Source organism: Arvicola amphibius, chromosome 7 (assembly GCF_903992535.2).
Source record: "Arvicola amphibius chromosome 7, mArvAmp1.2, whole genome shotgun sequence".
NCBI lineage: Eukaryota > Metazoa > Chordata > Mammalia > Rodentia > Cricetidae > Arvicola > Arvicola amphibius.
This window is the reverse complement of record NC_052053.1, coordinates 12,387,128-12,404,020: the sequence shown is the minus strand read 5'-3', so window position 1 is coordinate 12,404,020 and position 16,893 is coordinate 12,387,128. Positions and strand designations below refer to the sequence as shown.

The following is a 16,893-nucleotide window of genomic DNA, read 5'->3' as shown; positions in this document are numbered from 1 at the left end:
GCGCTAAAACACAAACACCCATTTTACTCCGCTTCCACTTTCCATAATTCTCCAAGTGTGTGCATGACTAAATTCGTATTCAGAAAATGACTCTCCTACTTTTGCAATCTCTTCTCTCTTTCCTCTCCAGTTCCATTCTCCCCAGCCATTCTTTTTTTTTAAATTTCCTAAAGTCCGGTGCCACTTTTTTTTTCTTCCACACTTGCAATGGACTCTGTCACCTCAATGTGAAATCTCAGGGATTTCACCTTAAAGTCACCAACCAGAGCAGCAATCTGTGACTCCTCCTCAAAATTCCCAAAGTACCTGTTGATGGTCCCAACTGAGGCACCTGCAACCCTGTCTTCTTAGAAATCGACTTCCCTGTTGTCCCCCTCCCAGGCAGAGCATCAGGTCCCGCGAGGGGCGTGCAGCACCTGGGGTCTGTGTGACCCCGAGTCCCGGTCTTTCCTCTGGGCGCTGGGCCGGGCGTGCCGGGAGGCTGGGGGCCAGGAGGTACCGCGCCCGTAGGTAGGTGGTGCTGTTGCAGCGACGTCGTCCTCATTGGCGCCGCGCGGAGAGGCGGAATGTTCAACTCCTGACTCCGGCGGAAGCGTGGGAGCAGCGCGGGCCGCCGTCCCCGACCCCCGCCGCCGCTCGCACCCGGCCCGGGAGCCAGGTAGGGATCACGAGGGACCGGGGAAGAGGGAGGGAGCACCACCCTGGAGGATCTTCCGGGCCCGGACATGCGGGGACTAGGGCTGCGCGGGTGCGGGAGGCCGGGGCTCGGCGGGCCGCTGTCCTCGGCCCGCGCCCGGTGCCCTGCAGCCCTTCGCATGGTGCCCTGGGGCCCCGTGGTTCCCTGTCTCTGGGCCGAGTACGGCTTGGGCAAGCCCGGGAGAGTCCCGTGGAGCAGTCAGTGCCCGGAAGAGCCCGGCCTGCCACAGCCCGGGCGCCTGTGGCGGCTGCCCTTCCCGAGCACCTTTCCCTTCCCTGGGAGCACACGCGGGTGTCATGGACTCGGGGACTCACACCCGGTTTGGCTGTGAGTGCCCCCGGGCAGCAGTCATGCCTCTCCCCGCGTGTGACAGCTTTCCGAAAAACTTTAATTCTAAACTGACCAGATGACATGGAACTGCCTGAAAAACAATGGCACGTCATTGTTGAGTTGCTCAAAATGTATGTTTCTCATGCGCCTGGAGATCCTGCATAAGCACTGTTTATGGGGAACATAATTACTATTTTTGTTAGTTTCGTTAATAATGAAAGCACACCATTTGGTGGCCCGTTCCAGCGATTTCACAATAAGCAGCCTTCATTAATAATGCGTATGAGAACTGTCTTCCAGAATGGATTGAGGATATCTGAGTTCAGGCTGTTGTTAAAGTGTCTTCCTGTTTTACCCCAGAAGTAGTTAGAGCGAATCTTCTGGCTTTCTTGACCGTAGATGAAACCGACTGTCAGGATTTAGTGGATCCAAACCTACCAAAATATTTAACGATAAAAATAAATAAATGATTCAAGACCAGACTTCTTTGTCGTAGGCCTGTTTCTACACTGACATTTCGTTCCTTCTTTGATTAAAAAAAAAAAAAGTGGCGGCTGCATTTTAATTATGGTTTTGGTCATTTGTAGAGTCTTTGTTTTAGATTTCTGCTACATTAGTGAGAGATTTGTGAGATTGTAAATGAACATGAATTTAGCTTGTTTGGAAAGAGAATTAAGACAGAGGAAAATGGTGGGGTTTTTTTTTTGGAGCACTGTGTACTGTTTATTTTAACCTTTTACAATATAATTTCTACAAGTACTTTTTGGAGTTATTGTGAAGCGTGTTTGTGTGTTTTAAACTTGAGAATGTGCAAGTCAAAAGTTTAAGTGGGGAACATTTTATTTTCCAGGGAAGCGAGTAGATGATTGATCCTTTAAAAGTATTTGGGGGGGGGGGTGCATAAGAACACATTAAGAGAAGTAATAACCAAATATTAAGCGCACAGATTTAGATCTAAAAATGGATGGTCAAAGATCTTGGGAACTGAGGGACCTTCTCGCCAAATAAGGAAACTTGGCAAGCTGCACTGTGTATTTTAAGTTAGTGCAGAGTGAGTGCTATTGGCAATACATTGGCTCCGTGCCTATCTGGGCTCAGCAGTGAAACTGAGTCTGATAGGGCTGTAGAGTTAGCAACAGGAGTTACGAAGGGCGTGGAGTGAACTGAATCATCAAAGGATCCACTGGAGAATTACAGGGACGTTTCGTGAAAGTGGTCAGATGAAGCTCACAGTGCGCCCAGCAAAACGGACAGTGGAGTTTAAAGCTTGACACATTCAGAGAAAAGTCATTGAGAACCCCTGTTACAATGAGAAAAGGTGTTCATGGTGATACGGTATTGTCAGAATAAGATAGCCTCTGTACCCTCAGATGCTGGGGATAAAAGTTGGGATCATTTGTTTTCCATTTTATTCTGCCCTGGACAGATTGACAAGGGACGGGGACTGGTCTATCTAAATATAATAGCAACAGCTGAGACACCTTCTGTCTTACTATGGGGAAGATTTAGGCTACTTCCTTTGTGTCTGTTAACCTTGACCCACTGCACATAAACAAATACAGTTACATCTATATATCCAAAGTTGTTACTTGTGAGGGAAGAGAGCCATCCATGCCAGATAGTTTGACTAATACTTCAGGGGTTTTTGTTGCTGACCCTGGAGAGACAGCTGAGGTATTGAGCAAAACAGGAGTTAAATAATCCCAGCCCTCTAAAACACCGTGGGGGGGGGGGGACATCTGATATTTAGCCCATTGACACCATTGCTCGTAGAAAACTAAAGCCATCCAGTTATTAGGCTAACAAGAGACGGATCTGTTTTAAGAGGAAAATCAGGAGGCAGTAAATGATGGAGCAGAGTATACGGTGGAAGAAAAGGAGGAGACCCAAGGTGAATCCCAGTTTTGCCGTTTGTAAATGAGGCTTGGCTGACGTTTACACCCTTGGGAGGCAGTGATACCTGTCTATGAGACGGCATGTGGAAATGCCGGGGCTAGTCCGGGAAACTCCAGTTACGGCGACTGAGTGCACAAAGGGCTTTCCCACGTTTCTCAAGCTGGGGGCTTGCTTCAGCTTTCCCCGGCAAGGCTTGCCCACAGGATTTTGCCTTGTTCCTGTCGTACTTAAATGCATATGCTGAGATGGAGTCTTCCTAGCCACTCCTCTTGTGTACAAGGGTTTTCAAAGCGACTGTGATACTGTGTGTTGGGGACACATAGATGAAGACTTCGGAAGTTAGGGAAACATGGGAAGGCTATGGCTGGGAAGCAGAGCTAAGATCTATTGGAGCCATTTGTGGGCTCATTTTGAGTACTTCCTCTCTCCAGGGTCCATCAGTCCTTTCTGGACCCATCTCTGGATTTCACATAGGAAACCCTAAAAGAGAAGGGACACGTTTGTCTCTAGGTCACGGAGTAAATACTTGGTTAAGCTTTTCTATCAAAATACCCTACTGTGAAGGAGAAGGAGTATGTCCCTTTGAGGGTCTGCGGCCAATAAGCACCTCCAAAGTAGGCAAATGTTTGCTTTAAAAATCTTTCATTTAACCCTAAAAATTCATGTGGACTTTCCAGTCTTCTCTTAACTCAACTAAGCAAAGCAATATAAACAGACACATTTACTCCTCCACATCTTAAAGTCAGATGGTTGCTTTAAGGCCAGAAAGTAGGACTCACCAACCTCCTCTGCAGTGTTGTGTGCTGCTTATGTGGAAATACGCAGACGGGAAGATGGGGTCGGCCCTGCTAAGGTTTGTAGCCCCAGGCTGACAGAAGAGGTAACTCCATTTTGCTAGGGAAAGAATGGAATTAGTTCATCCATCCCAGGAGTCTATAGAGTCTGTGGTTCTCCTGATGGTCCCGAGATGGAAAGAGCTCTTTGCTTTGGGGATGTAAGAGAAGAGTTCGAGACGGACTTTGGAATGTGGAGCTCTCCAGCTATGCGAGAATTCCAAGAGTGTGGCCCCAGAACTTCTACTCTTTCCATCAATGATGTAGACTACTGAACATCCCTCTCGTTTACTGTCAGATGCGCCTCCCAGGAAAGGAAGATGGTCTCTCAGGACCTCATACTAGCCTGGTTAGTCATCATGCTAGCGAGGCTGAAGCAGGCCTTAGAGACACACCCATTCTTGTCTCGCTGATGCAGGATCTCTTCTCCACGCCCCCACCTCCCGCTGAACACTCAGGCATGCGTCACGCACTACTAAGAGGGCAGAATAGATTCTTGTGGGGCTATCCTAGTCACCAGCAATTGTGCAACTTGTACCCACAGCTAATTTCTACCTCTCAGTCAGCAAAGCATAATCGGGTCTTGCTCTTGGCTAATTTGAATTTCCCGGTGTCTGTCTTTATCTTTCATCTGCCTTCAGCTGACCCGGTTCTGACCTGCATATTGATTGACCCTTGTTAGGAAGCATTCTTTCCAGGTACCCAGGCTGAGGTTGCACCTTATTTGTCAGAAGCCAGGCTGCTTGGGTGTTTCCTGATTGACGGGGACAGTTCTGGAGGAGAGAACTGTACAGCAAATCCCCAGGATGAGTGGGAGGCTGGCTTAGGAAGTGGGCCTTGCCCCCAGAAGAGCCCCACCCCGGGGCACCTGGGCCTTCGTCTAGGCAGCCCCAGAACTATGTCCTCTCCGTTTTCTCGTCTCTACTCAGTGGCAGTCCCATCTCTTTTCCCACGAGAGCTGCTCCGGTAGCCAGGATGTAGATGTACTTTCTCATTTATTTTATTTCTGCTAACAGCATTTCTGGCAAGGAAGTATGCTACGGAAGTTGATTTTCATTTATTGGAATATTAATGGATGCATAAGAATGTTTCATTTAGCTAGCTTGTTTTCATTTTAACCTTTGCTCCAACTGAAGAGTCATGTTACATATATGGCGAAGCCCAGAGAGAGAAAGGGAGATCGTCCGTTCTCGTCTAGACTCTTATTTAAAGCTGGATTTCTTGTATACATGCCTGAAGGAGCCCTGTTTCCTGGGTCCAACCTATTTTATGTGAGGGGTTCCTTTCTGAAAGCCGTTTAGAAGAAAATAGCAAGGTAGACAGGCTTATAGTTAGTTTTACTAATAAACTTAGTTGTCATTAATGATTTTCTTTTTTAAACAAGGGCACAAAGCAGTCTGTTCAAGAATTGTGTCTTTAAATCTCTGACCCTGACATTATGAAGAAATACATCAAACCGAAGACTTCCCTTTTCTTAGAAAAAAATATGCCCTTAAAAGAATACAGGGCAGTAATTGCAAACAGCTTTGTAAAGCACAGGACGATATGTGGTTTTGATACATTTTCTTACTGGACTGTATGAAGAAACACACATCAGTTGGGTAGGGGTTGAGGGCTGCTTTAGAGAAATCAGCTTTAAGTTTTTTTTTGAAAACGTATTTATTATTGTGTATGTGTGTGTTTGGATGCGCGAAATGTATGGAGGTCAGAGGACAGCTTGTGGGAGTGTCATCTACCACGTGCATTCCTAGGATCAAACTCAGGCTTGCTGGCAAGTGCTCTTACCTGTCCAGCCATCTTGCTGACCCCCCAGATCCTTTCTTCTTCTCTCCCTCCCCTCCTCTCTTGTGTGTGTGTGGTATATGCATGTGTATGTGTGCAGGTACAGGGCAACTGCATGCAGAGGCCAGAGGACGATGCTAGGTGTCTTCTATCTCTCCCGCTTTATTGTTTGAGCCACGGTCTCTCACTGAGTCTGAAGCTTGCCATTTTGGCTAGACTGGCTGGCTAGCAAGCTCCCAGAGTCCCCACCGCCAGTGCTGGGGATTACAGGCCTGCACTGACGTGTGTGACTTTCTCCTAGATGTCAGGGATTTGAACCCAAGTCCTTTTGTTTGCATAGCAAATAATCTTATCCACTGAGCTATCTCTTCAGCTTGAGAAATCTCTTTAAAAGTTTATCTTGATCACGGTGACACAAATTAGTTTTTCTTCTTATGTTGTGCCAGAAATAAATGTAGAACTACTTTTGTGAAGAAAGAAAAAAAGGAAAGTTTAAGTTAGGGCTGGAAAAAGAGGAAGTATATACATTAAAAATAACGAGTTCATATATATCCAAAAGAGAACAGTCCAGAGAAATCCCAGACTTCATTTGTAAAGTTAATTTAAAAAATATTTTCATTATGATGTGGAGGTATTTGATAGAGAAGATTATAGTTTTCTTGAGTCAGGGCCCATATAATATGAATAGATAAGATCAGAAGGAAGACGACAGAAAGTGAGTACTGTAATTGAATAAATATGTTCTACAAATACTAATATCTAAAAGTACAAGGAAAAAACCTTCTAGTAACTTAAATGGGATTCATCTCTATGGAAAAACAGTTTGAAAGGAAAAAAATTATATGTATAGCTAGGCATCTTGGTATACATCTTTAACTTTGGGAAGCCGAGGTAGGGGCATCACAAGCTCAAGGCCAGCCTGGACAATATAGCAAGACCTTGTGTGGGGAATAACTAAATAATCCTTGCTAGTAAGATAGATTTTTACACAATGACCCAACCTCTAAAGGGAGAGGAAACACAAGGGTGGGAAGAAGTTAAGACACATAAACACAACTGAAAAGCACTTAGAAATCCACCAGCCATTTTCAACAGTTGGGCAGCAGAAGCGACTGAAATAAAATAGAATTCAGTTCTGTACATGGGGGGGGGACGGGACATGACTGATTATGAAGGCTGAAAGAGTGGGTGGCATCAAAGCTTAGACAACAGTTAGAGGGCCTCCATTTCTACCTGTTGTGTGTAGATTCCACACCTTCTCTGCTTCCCCATGAAGAGTCTGGGGGAAGCCGCGGGAAGCCTACTTTGCAGAGACACAGTCCTTCGCCCGGACTGAGCTCAGGTAGCTTGTACTGGGGTCTGCAGCTCTCGCTCTGGCTAACTGGGTTTTTGCTCTTAGCTGTGCTGCTTGTCTGTGCTTAGAAGTGAGGCTTCCCTTTCCAGTGCCATCAGGATTACCAGATGGAGGTGATCTCAAAACCCTTCTTTACGAGGTTTAGAAATGGCATCATTGGAAGAAACGTGGCTCTTTCAAGAGAGGTGGAGACAGAATTCGACTCAGTCCCATCTAATTGTAAAACTTTGCTTCTCAAATGGTAGACATCCAAGTAGTCTCTTATTTTTATTTTAAATCTCTGACAGACATAAAGTGACAGATAACTGACTTGAGATTGATACCCATTTGAAAAATCAAGAGGCAAATTAAAGACCCGTGAGCTAAGTCCTGACCCCAGCTCCCTCATTGAGAAGATGGGAAACTGAAAAGTTAAGTAGTATATTACGTTTAAGACTTTTCCACCTTGGCGCACGCCTTTAATCCCAGCACTCGGGAGGCAGAGGCAGGCGGATCTCTGTGAGTTCGAGGCCAGCCTGGTCTACAAGAGCTAGTTCCAGGACAGGCACTAAAAAAGCCGCAAAGAAACCCTGTCTCGAAAAACCAAAAAAAGAAAAAAAAAGAAAAAAAAAAGACTTTTCCACCTTGATATGGTTCTGCTAAATGACACTATGTATGCTTTTATCAGTTTAGTTAATAGTTGAAATTATTTTTGTATTTTTAATTTAGGGACATTTTTGAAATCATGAAGTCAGCAGATGGCTGAATTTAACTAACTTTCTTTTGTTTTCAAATGTGTGACCCCTTACTATGTTCTGATTTTCGTGACTTCCTATTCGGAGTCTACCTGCAGGGCTGCGGGATTGTCTGTATTGGGTAAAAGCCAGTCTCCGATGGAGTGGGTTGAAAACATTGTGTGTCATCTGGTAGCCTTTGTAAACATATGTATGTATAGATGGCTCCCTGTCTAATAGATGGCTTTACTGGTCTAGACAGTAGGGATATTTCTGAGAAACTCGAGCATAATTTGATCAGGTCTTGATGCTGTGATTTGATCAGTTTCTTCCCAAGATGCTCTGGGTTTGGGTAGTGGCAACTCATATTTCATTCTCCTCGTAAACTGGTCTTTGAATAGCGACTTAAAATGAAAGAGGAAGCAATATACATATGTAGCCTGAAATATATGCATACATACATACATGCACGCGTGCGCACACACACACATATATATGTATGCACACATATGTACATATGTATACAGGGGTGGAGAGCTAAACCAAATTTTTACTGAGGGGTTTGATGCCTTGCTGAGCTCACTGGAGTTAAAACCTTCACTGAGACACTCTTAAAATTGTTAATCTCTTTAGAAATTAGAAGGGACTTAATTTTTTTTATAGTCTCAATAAAACATCCAAGTAATTGCACCGTCCATTCATGTAGAGCCAGTTCCCAACAGTGGGGTATACTACAGTGTGAGTAACCGACGTGGACGAATGTACCTTGTTGCCTCTCGTCGGGGTGGCCACCGTAGCCAAGGGTCCTGACCCGTGGGTTCAAGTTAGTTCTTGTTGATCACATCCTTCTCTGTTTGGGAAAGGGTTTCTCCTCCCCTCCTCTGTCTCAACCCAAACTGAGAGGCACCCAGTACTGGAGGCCCCAGGTTCCCCAAGAAGCCTGCGGCAGCTTCTCAAACAGATTTGATTTAGAGTCCTCTGCAGGCTCTGTGAAAATGGCAGGTGTGAGTTTCCGAGTTTGACTAAAATCTCTGCAGCTCCAGGGATTATCATGGGAAAAAATATCTAAACGCCATTAGTGAACTGAGCAGACAGGCTAGAGCAGAAAAGGCGCTGTGCTGCGTGTCTGGTGCTGAAAACCCAGGATGGATAGAAATGAGCTCCGGGTTTAGGTTTATGTTCTGGTGGGAGTGTGATGGGAAAGATGGCTGGGTAGAAAGAATGTGATGTTTCATAGGGGCTTCGGAGACGATATGAGGGGCAGGTTTGCTAGGTGGAGGTGGGCGTTTGAAGCAGCTGTGTTGCCTGCACCCAGCATGTAGATGTGACAGAGGTCAGCACATGAGGGCTTCATGCATGTATGAGGACTAAGACATGAAATACGTGCGGCTCAAGTGGTAAGGAACATGAGACAGTTGAGACTCAAAGACGCAAGTTAAAGATTGGAACTGAGTGTCCTGTCAGTGAGCGGGGGAGGGGGGGTGGGGAACAAACAAATCATCTCCAAGGACAGCCTAATAAAAGGTGGACTTCTACAGATAAAAAGTAATTCTAAAAGCTTTCAGAAAAAAAAAGGTAAAAAGCTGCCCTTGAAATGAAGGAGGGACTAAAAAAACGACTCAGGGGTTCACAGCATGTGTTGTTCTTTCCGGGAACCTGGGTTCCATTCCCAGCACCCTCATGGAAGCTGATGACTGTCTGTAGCGAATCCCAGAGGATGTAATGCTTTCTTCTGAACACTGCAGGCACCAGGCATGTACATGGTGCACATACATACATGCAAGCAAAACACTTATACACATATAATAAAGAGATAAGTCTTGGAGGAAAACAAAGAAATTCAGTGAAATAAACTCATGATTAAGAGTCCTTGGTACTCTTGCAGAGGACCCGGGTTCAGTTCCTGGCACCCACCTGGTGCTTTACAACCGTTTGTGTGACCCCATTTCTGGGAGATCTGATGACCCCTTCGGTTTCTGTGCACCCAGACACACATGCACTCATAAAATCAGTGGATAAGTTAATTTTAAAAATGTGAAGAAAATGAAATAACACTTCCACAACTACATAAAGGATAATATTCTTCCTAGAAGAGCAGACAGGTTGCTAGTGGAGACTCAAAAACCCCATTCTGTGCTTTATGCTCAGAGAGCCAATGAAAGACAAATGTCAAAGTGCAGAAGTAAACCAAGACAGAGAAACTGAAGGTCCAAGGGCAAGGTTTTCCCTCAGAGGGTGAAGGAGAAGGAAGGTCTTTGAATAGCACAGGAGAAGAAATCCCAGTTACAGTCTGACCTGGGAAGCAGCCATTCCAGCCAGATTGAATCAAGATGAGCTGTTAAGAAAGAATGTCTCCATGAAAACCAGCATCTTCCTTCCTCCATGCTAACAGATATTTGGTGGGTTCTTCTTCTTCTTCTTCTTCTTCTTCTTCTTCTTCTTCTTCTTCTTCTTCTTCTTCTTCTTCTTCTTCTTCTTCTTCTTCTTCTTTCTTCTTCTTCGTCTTTCTTCTCTTCTTCTTCTTCTCTTCTCCTTCTATCCTCTCTCTCTCTCTCTCTCTCTCTCATCTCTCTATCTCAGTCTCTCTCTCTCTCTCTCTCTCTCTCTCTCTCTCTCTCTCTCTCTCTCTCTCTCTCTCTCTCTCTCTCCTCTTTATCCTTTGTTGAGAGTTTTGCAGTCCTGGGAGAATTTGATGGGTTGGCTAAGTTTGTCAGTAGCATGAAAAGCTAAACAAACAATAGAAGAAAACACAGGGCAACTAGTAACTCCAGAAGAAACGAAAAGTTATTTAAGTAAGATATAATTGCCGTATGGCGGTGCTGGGAATAATATTGACTTTGCAAGACTACTACGAACTGCGAATATTGACTTAGCCAAATGTATGGGGTTGTGAACAGAGGGGTTAGAACAGCCTAGCACCTGAGCCTATGGAGGCTGAGGGTGTTGTGTAAGAGCTGACTCCCTCGCAGGGAATTGTAACAAGATCTGAAATGGGAAACGTTAAGAAGTGACAGTGTTTAATCACATCCCCTAGAAATGTGATAAAGAAGAGCGAATGCTCAAAGGAGCCGGCATGCGTGGCTTTCTCAGCAGTGAGAGCTGAGTGGGGGACAGGGAGGCAGTGGGTTTGCATTGTCTGATAAAATTGATTATAAAAACATAGACCTGTCCTCTGCTGCCCCACGGAGAGCTAGCATAGCATTTGACATTTATTATAAAAAGCTTTTTGCTTTGCACCCACTATCTGCATTGGTCGGGCATATTCTCCTACATTTTCTATAGACCCTTTTTTTCTGCAGCTAACTTTGGATTGTAATGAGTCTTATGAAATATCGCTAGATTAAGTGTGTCAGTAGACTGTGCCTGCGTTCCCCACAGCCGTCCCCCTCCCTGTGGTTTTGTGCAGGCTCCCTCTTCTAAACAGTGGAAGGCTCTAAATATTAGAGGACAAACAAATTGCTTCATTGTTCTTTCTTGCCTTCTCCCTAACGTAGAGCAGACTTGGACTTCGCGTAAGGAATCAGCATTCTTCAGTGAGCTGATGCTCCTAAAATGGGATGGCTAAGCCAGCTGCACACTAAACTCTCTTAGCCGCCCGTGTGCATCTCTCCGCAAAGCCCTGCATTGTACATGGAGACGCTGGCTTCCTAGCGCTGCAGACTGTTTCCTTCGACCTTATATTTTGGAAGGAAAAAAAAAAATTCAGGCTTCATAGAAAATGGCCAGGGTAGTAAAAGGCCTGCGCAGCTTTCTGATTTGCTCTTAATTCTGTCACGTTGCTTTCTCCCTCTTACACGCCTGTGTTCCCCTTCCCTCGTGTGCTTTGGGGGATGGTGTCAGAATCCTCTGAAAGTAAGTTGCAGGCATCATATTTCAGTATGTCTCAATGTTTATAGATAGAAGATAAATGCAGAGTGGCCTACATTGCATTTTATCATAGATGCCTTTACGTTCTTATATAGCTGTTTTCTTTTCATTTGTTAAAAGTCATGCATGATGGTGACCGTTGGGAGCATAAGCCAATTGTTTTATGGGTCCTCAAATATAGGTCCACCTTTTGCTCCATGATTATAATATTCTGGTTTACAGTCCCAGAAAGGGTGCACATGCAGATTCTTTTATCTACCGCCTGCAGCTTTTTATGCCTGCTCAGAAGCTTACGCCATCATCTGTGTGTCTAGGGTTTTGCTTTTCCTGCTAATTTATGGTTTGGCATAGAGGACTAGGAATGGACACATACCTGGGGAAGAGTAAGAGCCCTTCAGTCACAGAGGATCTCACTGAAGTAGTCTCTGGGAGGGGTCATCTGTTCCTCTGGAAACAAGCATAATATATATTTTTTAACATATTTGGCAGTATTCTTTGGGTGACTTAATATATTGTAAGCAGGGACAACGTCTCAGAAAATAGGTTCTGCTATGGTGTGCAGCCTAGTGAGACACGTTTGGCAGCACTTGGCCACCTTTTCTTTCACTCCTCGGTGAAATCTTGTTTGGAGTCTAAACACTGAATGCGTGTTTACTTTGCAGCGTTTTTGGCCCGGCTGGCGCTAGGATGCGCCCCGGCTTAGGCTGGGTACGTTTCCTGTTAAGTAAGGGCAACACGGAGAGACGGCATGCCACGCATGCCAGACGAGCTATGCTAGCTTACTGTTGAAAGAAAGCATGGTTTCTGTGTGTCAGGCCTTCCTAGTAGGAGACCTGGTGACACAGAAGCCTTTAGGCAGAGCTCCTCGGGATGTGTAGGAAGCGCTGTGACAGGTTTTGTGGCGGAGGAATCTGAGCCGGTCCCAAGCCTGGGCAAGCCGTTGTTGGATTTTGCGCCGGCTGCCAGGGTGAGCGCTTTCATTTCGATGTGTTCGTCTCGCTTTTCTTTCTGAAGTCATCCTGCTCTTTCTGGAAGTTTCACAGGACTCGGTATAAATATCGGCAGCAGGACTCTGACTTGTTTGTGATCCAGCGTGTCTCTCCTTTCTCTCTCCAGATTGTGTGGACGTTGACTACTCTGTCATTATGAGATGTCGTCTCTCGGCGCCTCCTTTGTGCAAATTAAATTTGACGACTTGCAGTTTTTCGAAAACTGCGGTGGAGGAAGTTTTGGGAGTGTTTATCGAGCCAAATGGATATCACAGGACAAGGAGGTGGCTGTAAAGAAGTTACTCAAAATAGAGAAAGAGGTAAGATCTTCTGCTACCAGAGGCGGCGCAGCAGCTCGGATGTAATAGGCCCTGGGGGTCACGGAGCTGCAAGGGATCTGGCAGGTCCTTTGGGGCCGCTCCTCGAGGCTCTTTCCCAATTTCCATTTTGGGAACCCCATAAATAGAAAATATTGCAGTGTGTGCTTTAGAGTTGAGTTCTACTAGGGGTCATTTGAAGCTAGAGGATTTCATTCCATGGTATAAAAGGGCCCGGTGCTCTCTGTATTGGCTGGCCTACAGAAACAGGCACGTTTGAGCCGTTCACATCTCCGGGGCAGCCAAGAGGGGGCAGCACAGAGTAACAGGTAACATTTGCATTGCTTACTATTTTTACCCCTCGCGTTGGGGGTGGTCCCTAGTTGTTGTCTTAAAAAAAAAAAGAGTATTTTTTTTCTACTGAATTAAGCAATACTGGCTTCTTAGGTTTCACCTCTACTGGCTCACAGTAGTGAGTCTTTGCGAAGTAAAGAATTAGGCGCTTGGCGGAGTTGCCTTTCCTTGTAAAATTAGAATAAGGTTTTGTCTTTTAGAGTCTGGAACTTGTGTTCGATGTGGGTGAGCCCTGAACTCTTGGAGTCTTCATCTTTCATAGGGATGTGGCCTGGATGTGTTTGGTACCACAGGAATTAAATAACTTGTATAGCTGACCCATAAAGAGAAAGCATGGTAGCTTTCTCTTTAAAGTTCTTTTTAAAAATTTAACTGATCCTTTTAACTGATCCTAAGAACACACACACACAAAAAAAAAATTGAATGTCTATGAGCCCGCCTTGTTAATGCTTCAACATGTGCATGCATTGTATGTTGACGTCCTTATATCCATTGCCTTGTGTAACGTTTCTTCTTTAGTGTAAACATTCAAATGTCTTTCCTTTGGCTTTTTGAGATACAGAGTGTATTACCATTATCTGTAGTTGCCCTGCTGGTAGCTTCTAAGATTTACCCTTTGTTGCTTATTTTGGCCATTTTTTTTTAATGTGCAGTTTTTGCTAAGTATTGTTCTTTTCAAGCGAACTTTTCCTCCCCCCCCCCCCCCCCCGTGATCTCAGTGTTGTCATTGACTGCCACCAGTGAACCGTCATGACTGATTAGCGAAGCCAGTCCAGCGTTAGTGTCGCAGGCTCCCCCAGCAGTGGCTGGAGCTCCTCAGTCCGCTCACTTTCCCAGTGTTGAAGCCGGGACAGTGGTACTGAGGTGCCTCTGCCTGGGGCTGTCTGCAGGTTTCACATGAAGCAGGAAGGTGCTAAAGTAAAGATTAGTTCTTGCATTAGAACTTTGAGCTGGTAAGTTTGCATTATTATCCCCATCTTATAGATTGGGAGGTAGAGCACTGAGAAGTGTAATAGCCACTCCAGTAGGAGCAGGTGGATTTCAGGAGCCAGGCTTCCTGTTCTTTAGGATTTCACTCTGCCCAGGTAAGAATACAAAAGAGGCCAGTCATATCCATTTACGTAAGAATGTTTAAGTGGTAGGTTGTGGGACTTGGATACAATGAACTTCTTATATGGTTATTGGATACAATGAACTTCTTATATGGTTATTGGATGAGGCAGGACGCGGGTTTTGAAAGGAGGTTGTAGCCCATTCACTTCCTACCTCTCCCGCCTGTATGCATACATCGTCCCATTTTTACAGTGTGAGAGGTCAAGGAAACAACACAGGAAAGCGCAGAATGAAAGCGAGCGTAGCACGCTGCCAAATCCTGCTTTGCTGTGGCAAGAGCATAACCCATACACGTGTGAGGAGGAAAAAGCAGAAACTCCAGTTCCGCTTAGGGGCCCCGCAAGGCTAAACTCACAGGGAAGGAGTTCTGCGTGGAAGTCTGCTGGGGCACCGGCAGCTACTGCAGGGGAAGCGTGAGTCCCTGTGGACTTGAATTTCACAAGACGTGTGGTGGCTACTGGCTAAGCACTTTTTAAGTGATAAAATAAAGGTGATGAGCTCCAGCTTCCCTCCCTCCCTCCCCCGACACCACGTCTGTACCCTCAGTCCACTTCTGGGTCGTTACTTTTCCAATGAGTTGGAGAAGGAACAGACCGCTTAATACAGCTCCTGTAACTCACTTCACAGGACGGACTCCGAGAATTACCTGACATTTGACAAATGTGTGTTCTATGAACGTAGTCAAATGTGGAGAATGAACATGACACATGACAAATATTTTTTTTTCAAGATTCTCTGTGTAATAGCTCAGACTGTCCTGGAACTCGCTTTGTTTACCATGCTGGCCTCAAACTCACAGAGATCCACCAGCCTCTGCCTCCCAAGTGCTGGGATTAAATATGTGCGCTGCCACCACCTGGAAAATTATTTATTTACTTATTTTATGTGTATTTTTTTTAATTTTACTGCCATGTGGGTGCTGTAGAACCTGGGTCCTCTGGAAGAGTAACCAGTGCTCTTAACCACTGAGCCATCTGTCCAGCCCAGGCCAAATTCTTAAACTCAGCTTGCATGACTATTGGCTTGTCCTTCATTTGTGACCTCTAGTGTAGTGAGATATGGTACTTCCCTCTATTTTAGAAAGTACATGTTACCTTTCTACTGAAAATAGCAAAAATTATGTGTACTTAAAATGTTTTTAAAAACCATTTAAAGCAAACACCAAGAAAAATTGCAAGACTGCCATGACCTCTATAATACCACTTAAAGCCTACCACTTAATAATATTTTACAACATCTGCCTTTTCTTTTTATTTATGCTACTGACTTATATGCAGTTATAATTATTTGTTTTTTTCTGGCTGTGAGAATAAGTTACAAATGCAATATGTGTTTATTCAAAGTATTTCAGCATCTCCTAAAAATCCAGGAAATTGAATGATCATATTACTTTATTGGATAGTCTGCCTTCAGATTTTGCCTTTTGTCCCAAGAGACTTTTATGGGAACTTTTTCCAAACCAGGATGCACTCCAGGATGACAGATGGCATCTAGCTGATGTGTCTGTTTAGTCTGTTTTATTTGGGAACAGTTTCCCTGCCTTTCTTTGCCTTTTAAGACTTGGACAGTTTTGCAAAGCAGAGAACACTTGTTTCGCAGACTACCCTTGTTTTGGACTTACTGATTTCCCCTTCGTTTGGCTTATGTGGCTGTGGTGGGAATGTCATAGGGGTTGTGTGTCCTTGGTGGTCCTTGGTGCAATGGCATGAGTATTGCTTGGCTTAGTTTTTCTGATGTTACTTTTGAGCCCATAGATATGCGTTCACTCTGTTCCTCCTATTTCTCTTTTGTGATTAGCTATTGGGAGCTACTTTGAGGCTATGTAAATGTTCTTCAGCCTTGCATCCCTTGATAATTCTGTCTTAGGTAGAAACATTATCATGTTAGTGCATTGTGCCGAGAGCAAGAACTTTTCTTCCCTGCTCCTCCTTCTGTCCCCCCTTTATATATTGATCAACTGGTTTATTTGTTTATAGACATTTTTACACTCCAATTACAATCCATTACAGTTATGCACTTTTGTATTTAAATTGGGCCCAGCACGTAAGGGCGTCTTCAGTCTGGCTTCTGTGTCTTTTGACATGCCCTGTTGATTTTTGGTGATCTCCTTGCTTATTGACACAGAAAGGTAGCCCATTCTCACTTAGCTCCTGTCCCACTGCTGGGGCGAAGTCCTGAGTCAGCATCCCTGACTTGGATTTAGGAAACAAAGTGGGGAGTACTAGCGGTACCTATTTTAGATATTTTTTGAAAAAGAGCCTTTGTTTCTTAGTAGAAACGAGAGTGACAGGTTTTATTTATGAGAGTGGCCTCTGGGTCAACAGGTTCTGTGATGCGCTCGCTCATTCCGGCAGAGGGCTTAGAAAAAGGGAGCACGCGAAAGCAGGCCTCAAAATGGTTCCTCCCGAGTCAGAAGCTGTACTTCCGGGACTTTATTCTAAGTCCGTCAGTGGTGTGGAGAATAGGGATTCGTGTCAGGTGGGTGATGGCAAAGATTTGGAGGGTACACGGTGCTGCCTGTACAGTGACATCATATGCCATTCGGAAAATGCTGGGTGTATTGGGGGTGATGTGGCGAAGACAGTTTATAAAACGAGCATATACTCGGTGTCTGTGGGTCACTTTTATTTTCCTTGAATGTCTGTGGT

At 44.9% G+C, this 16,893-nt stretch overlaps 1 protein-coding gene across 3 annotated transcripts in view; it reads left to right on the top strand.

The window, feature by feature from the left end:
* Positions 1 to 297: 297 nt before the first annotated feature.
* Positions 298 to 16,893, top strand: part of Map3k20 (mitogen-activated protein kinase kinase kinase 20) — a 158,335-nt gene continuing 141,739 nt past the window's right edge. Inside the window, exons 1-2 of one of the 3 annotated variants that reach the window (XM_038335733.1) lie at positions 298 to 658; positions 12,589 to 12,781. In XM_038335733.1, the coding sequence (XP_038191661.1) occupies positions 12,623 to 12,781 (159 nt within the window). In that variant the 5' untranslated portion in view covers positions 298 to 658; positions 12,589 to 12,622. Of the gene's footprint in view, positions 659 to 12,189; positions 12,440 to 12,588; positions 12,782 to 16,893 lie in introns of those variants that run through there. The other 2 variants (XM_038335734.1, XM_038335732.2) reach the window with 2 other exon arrangements.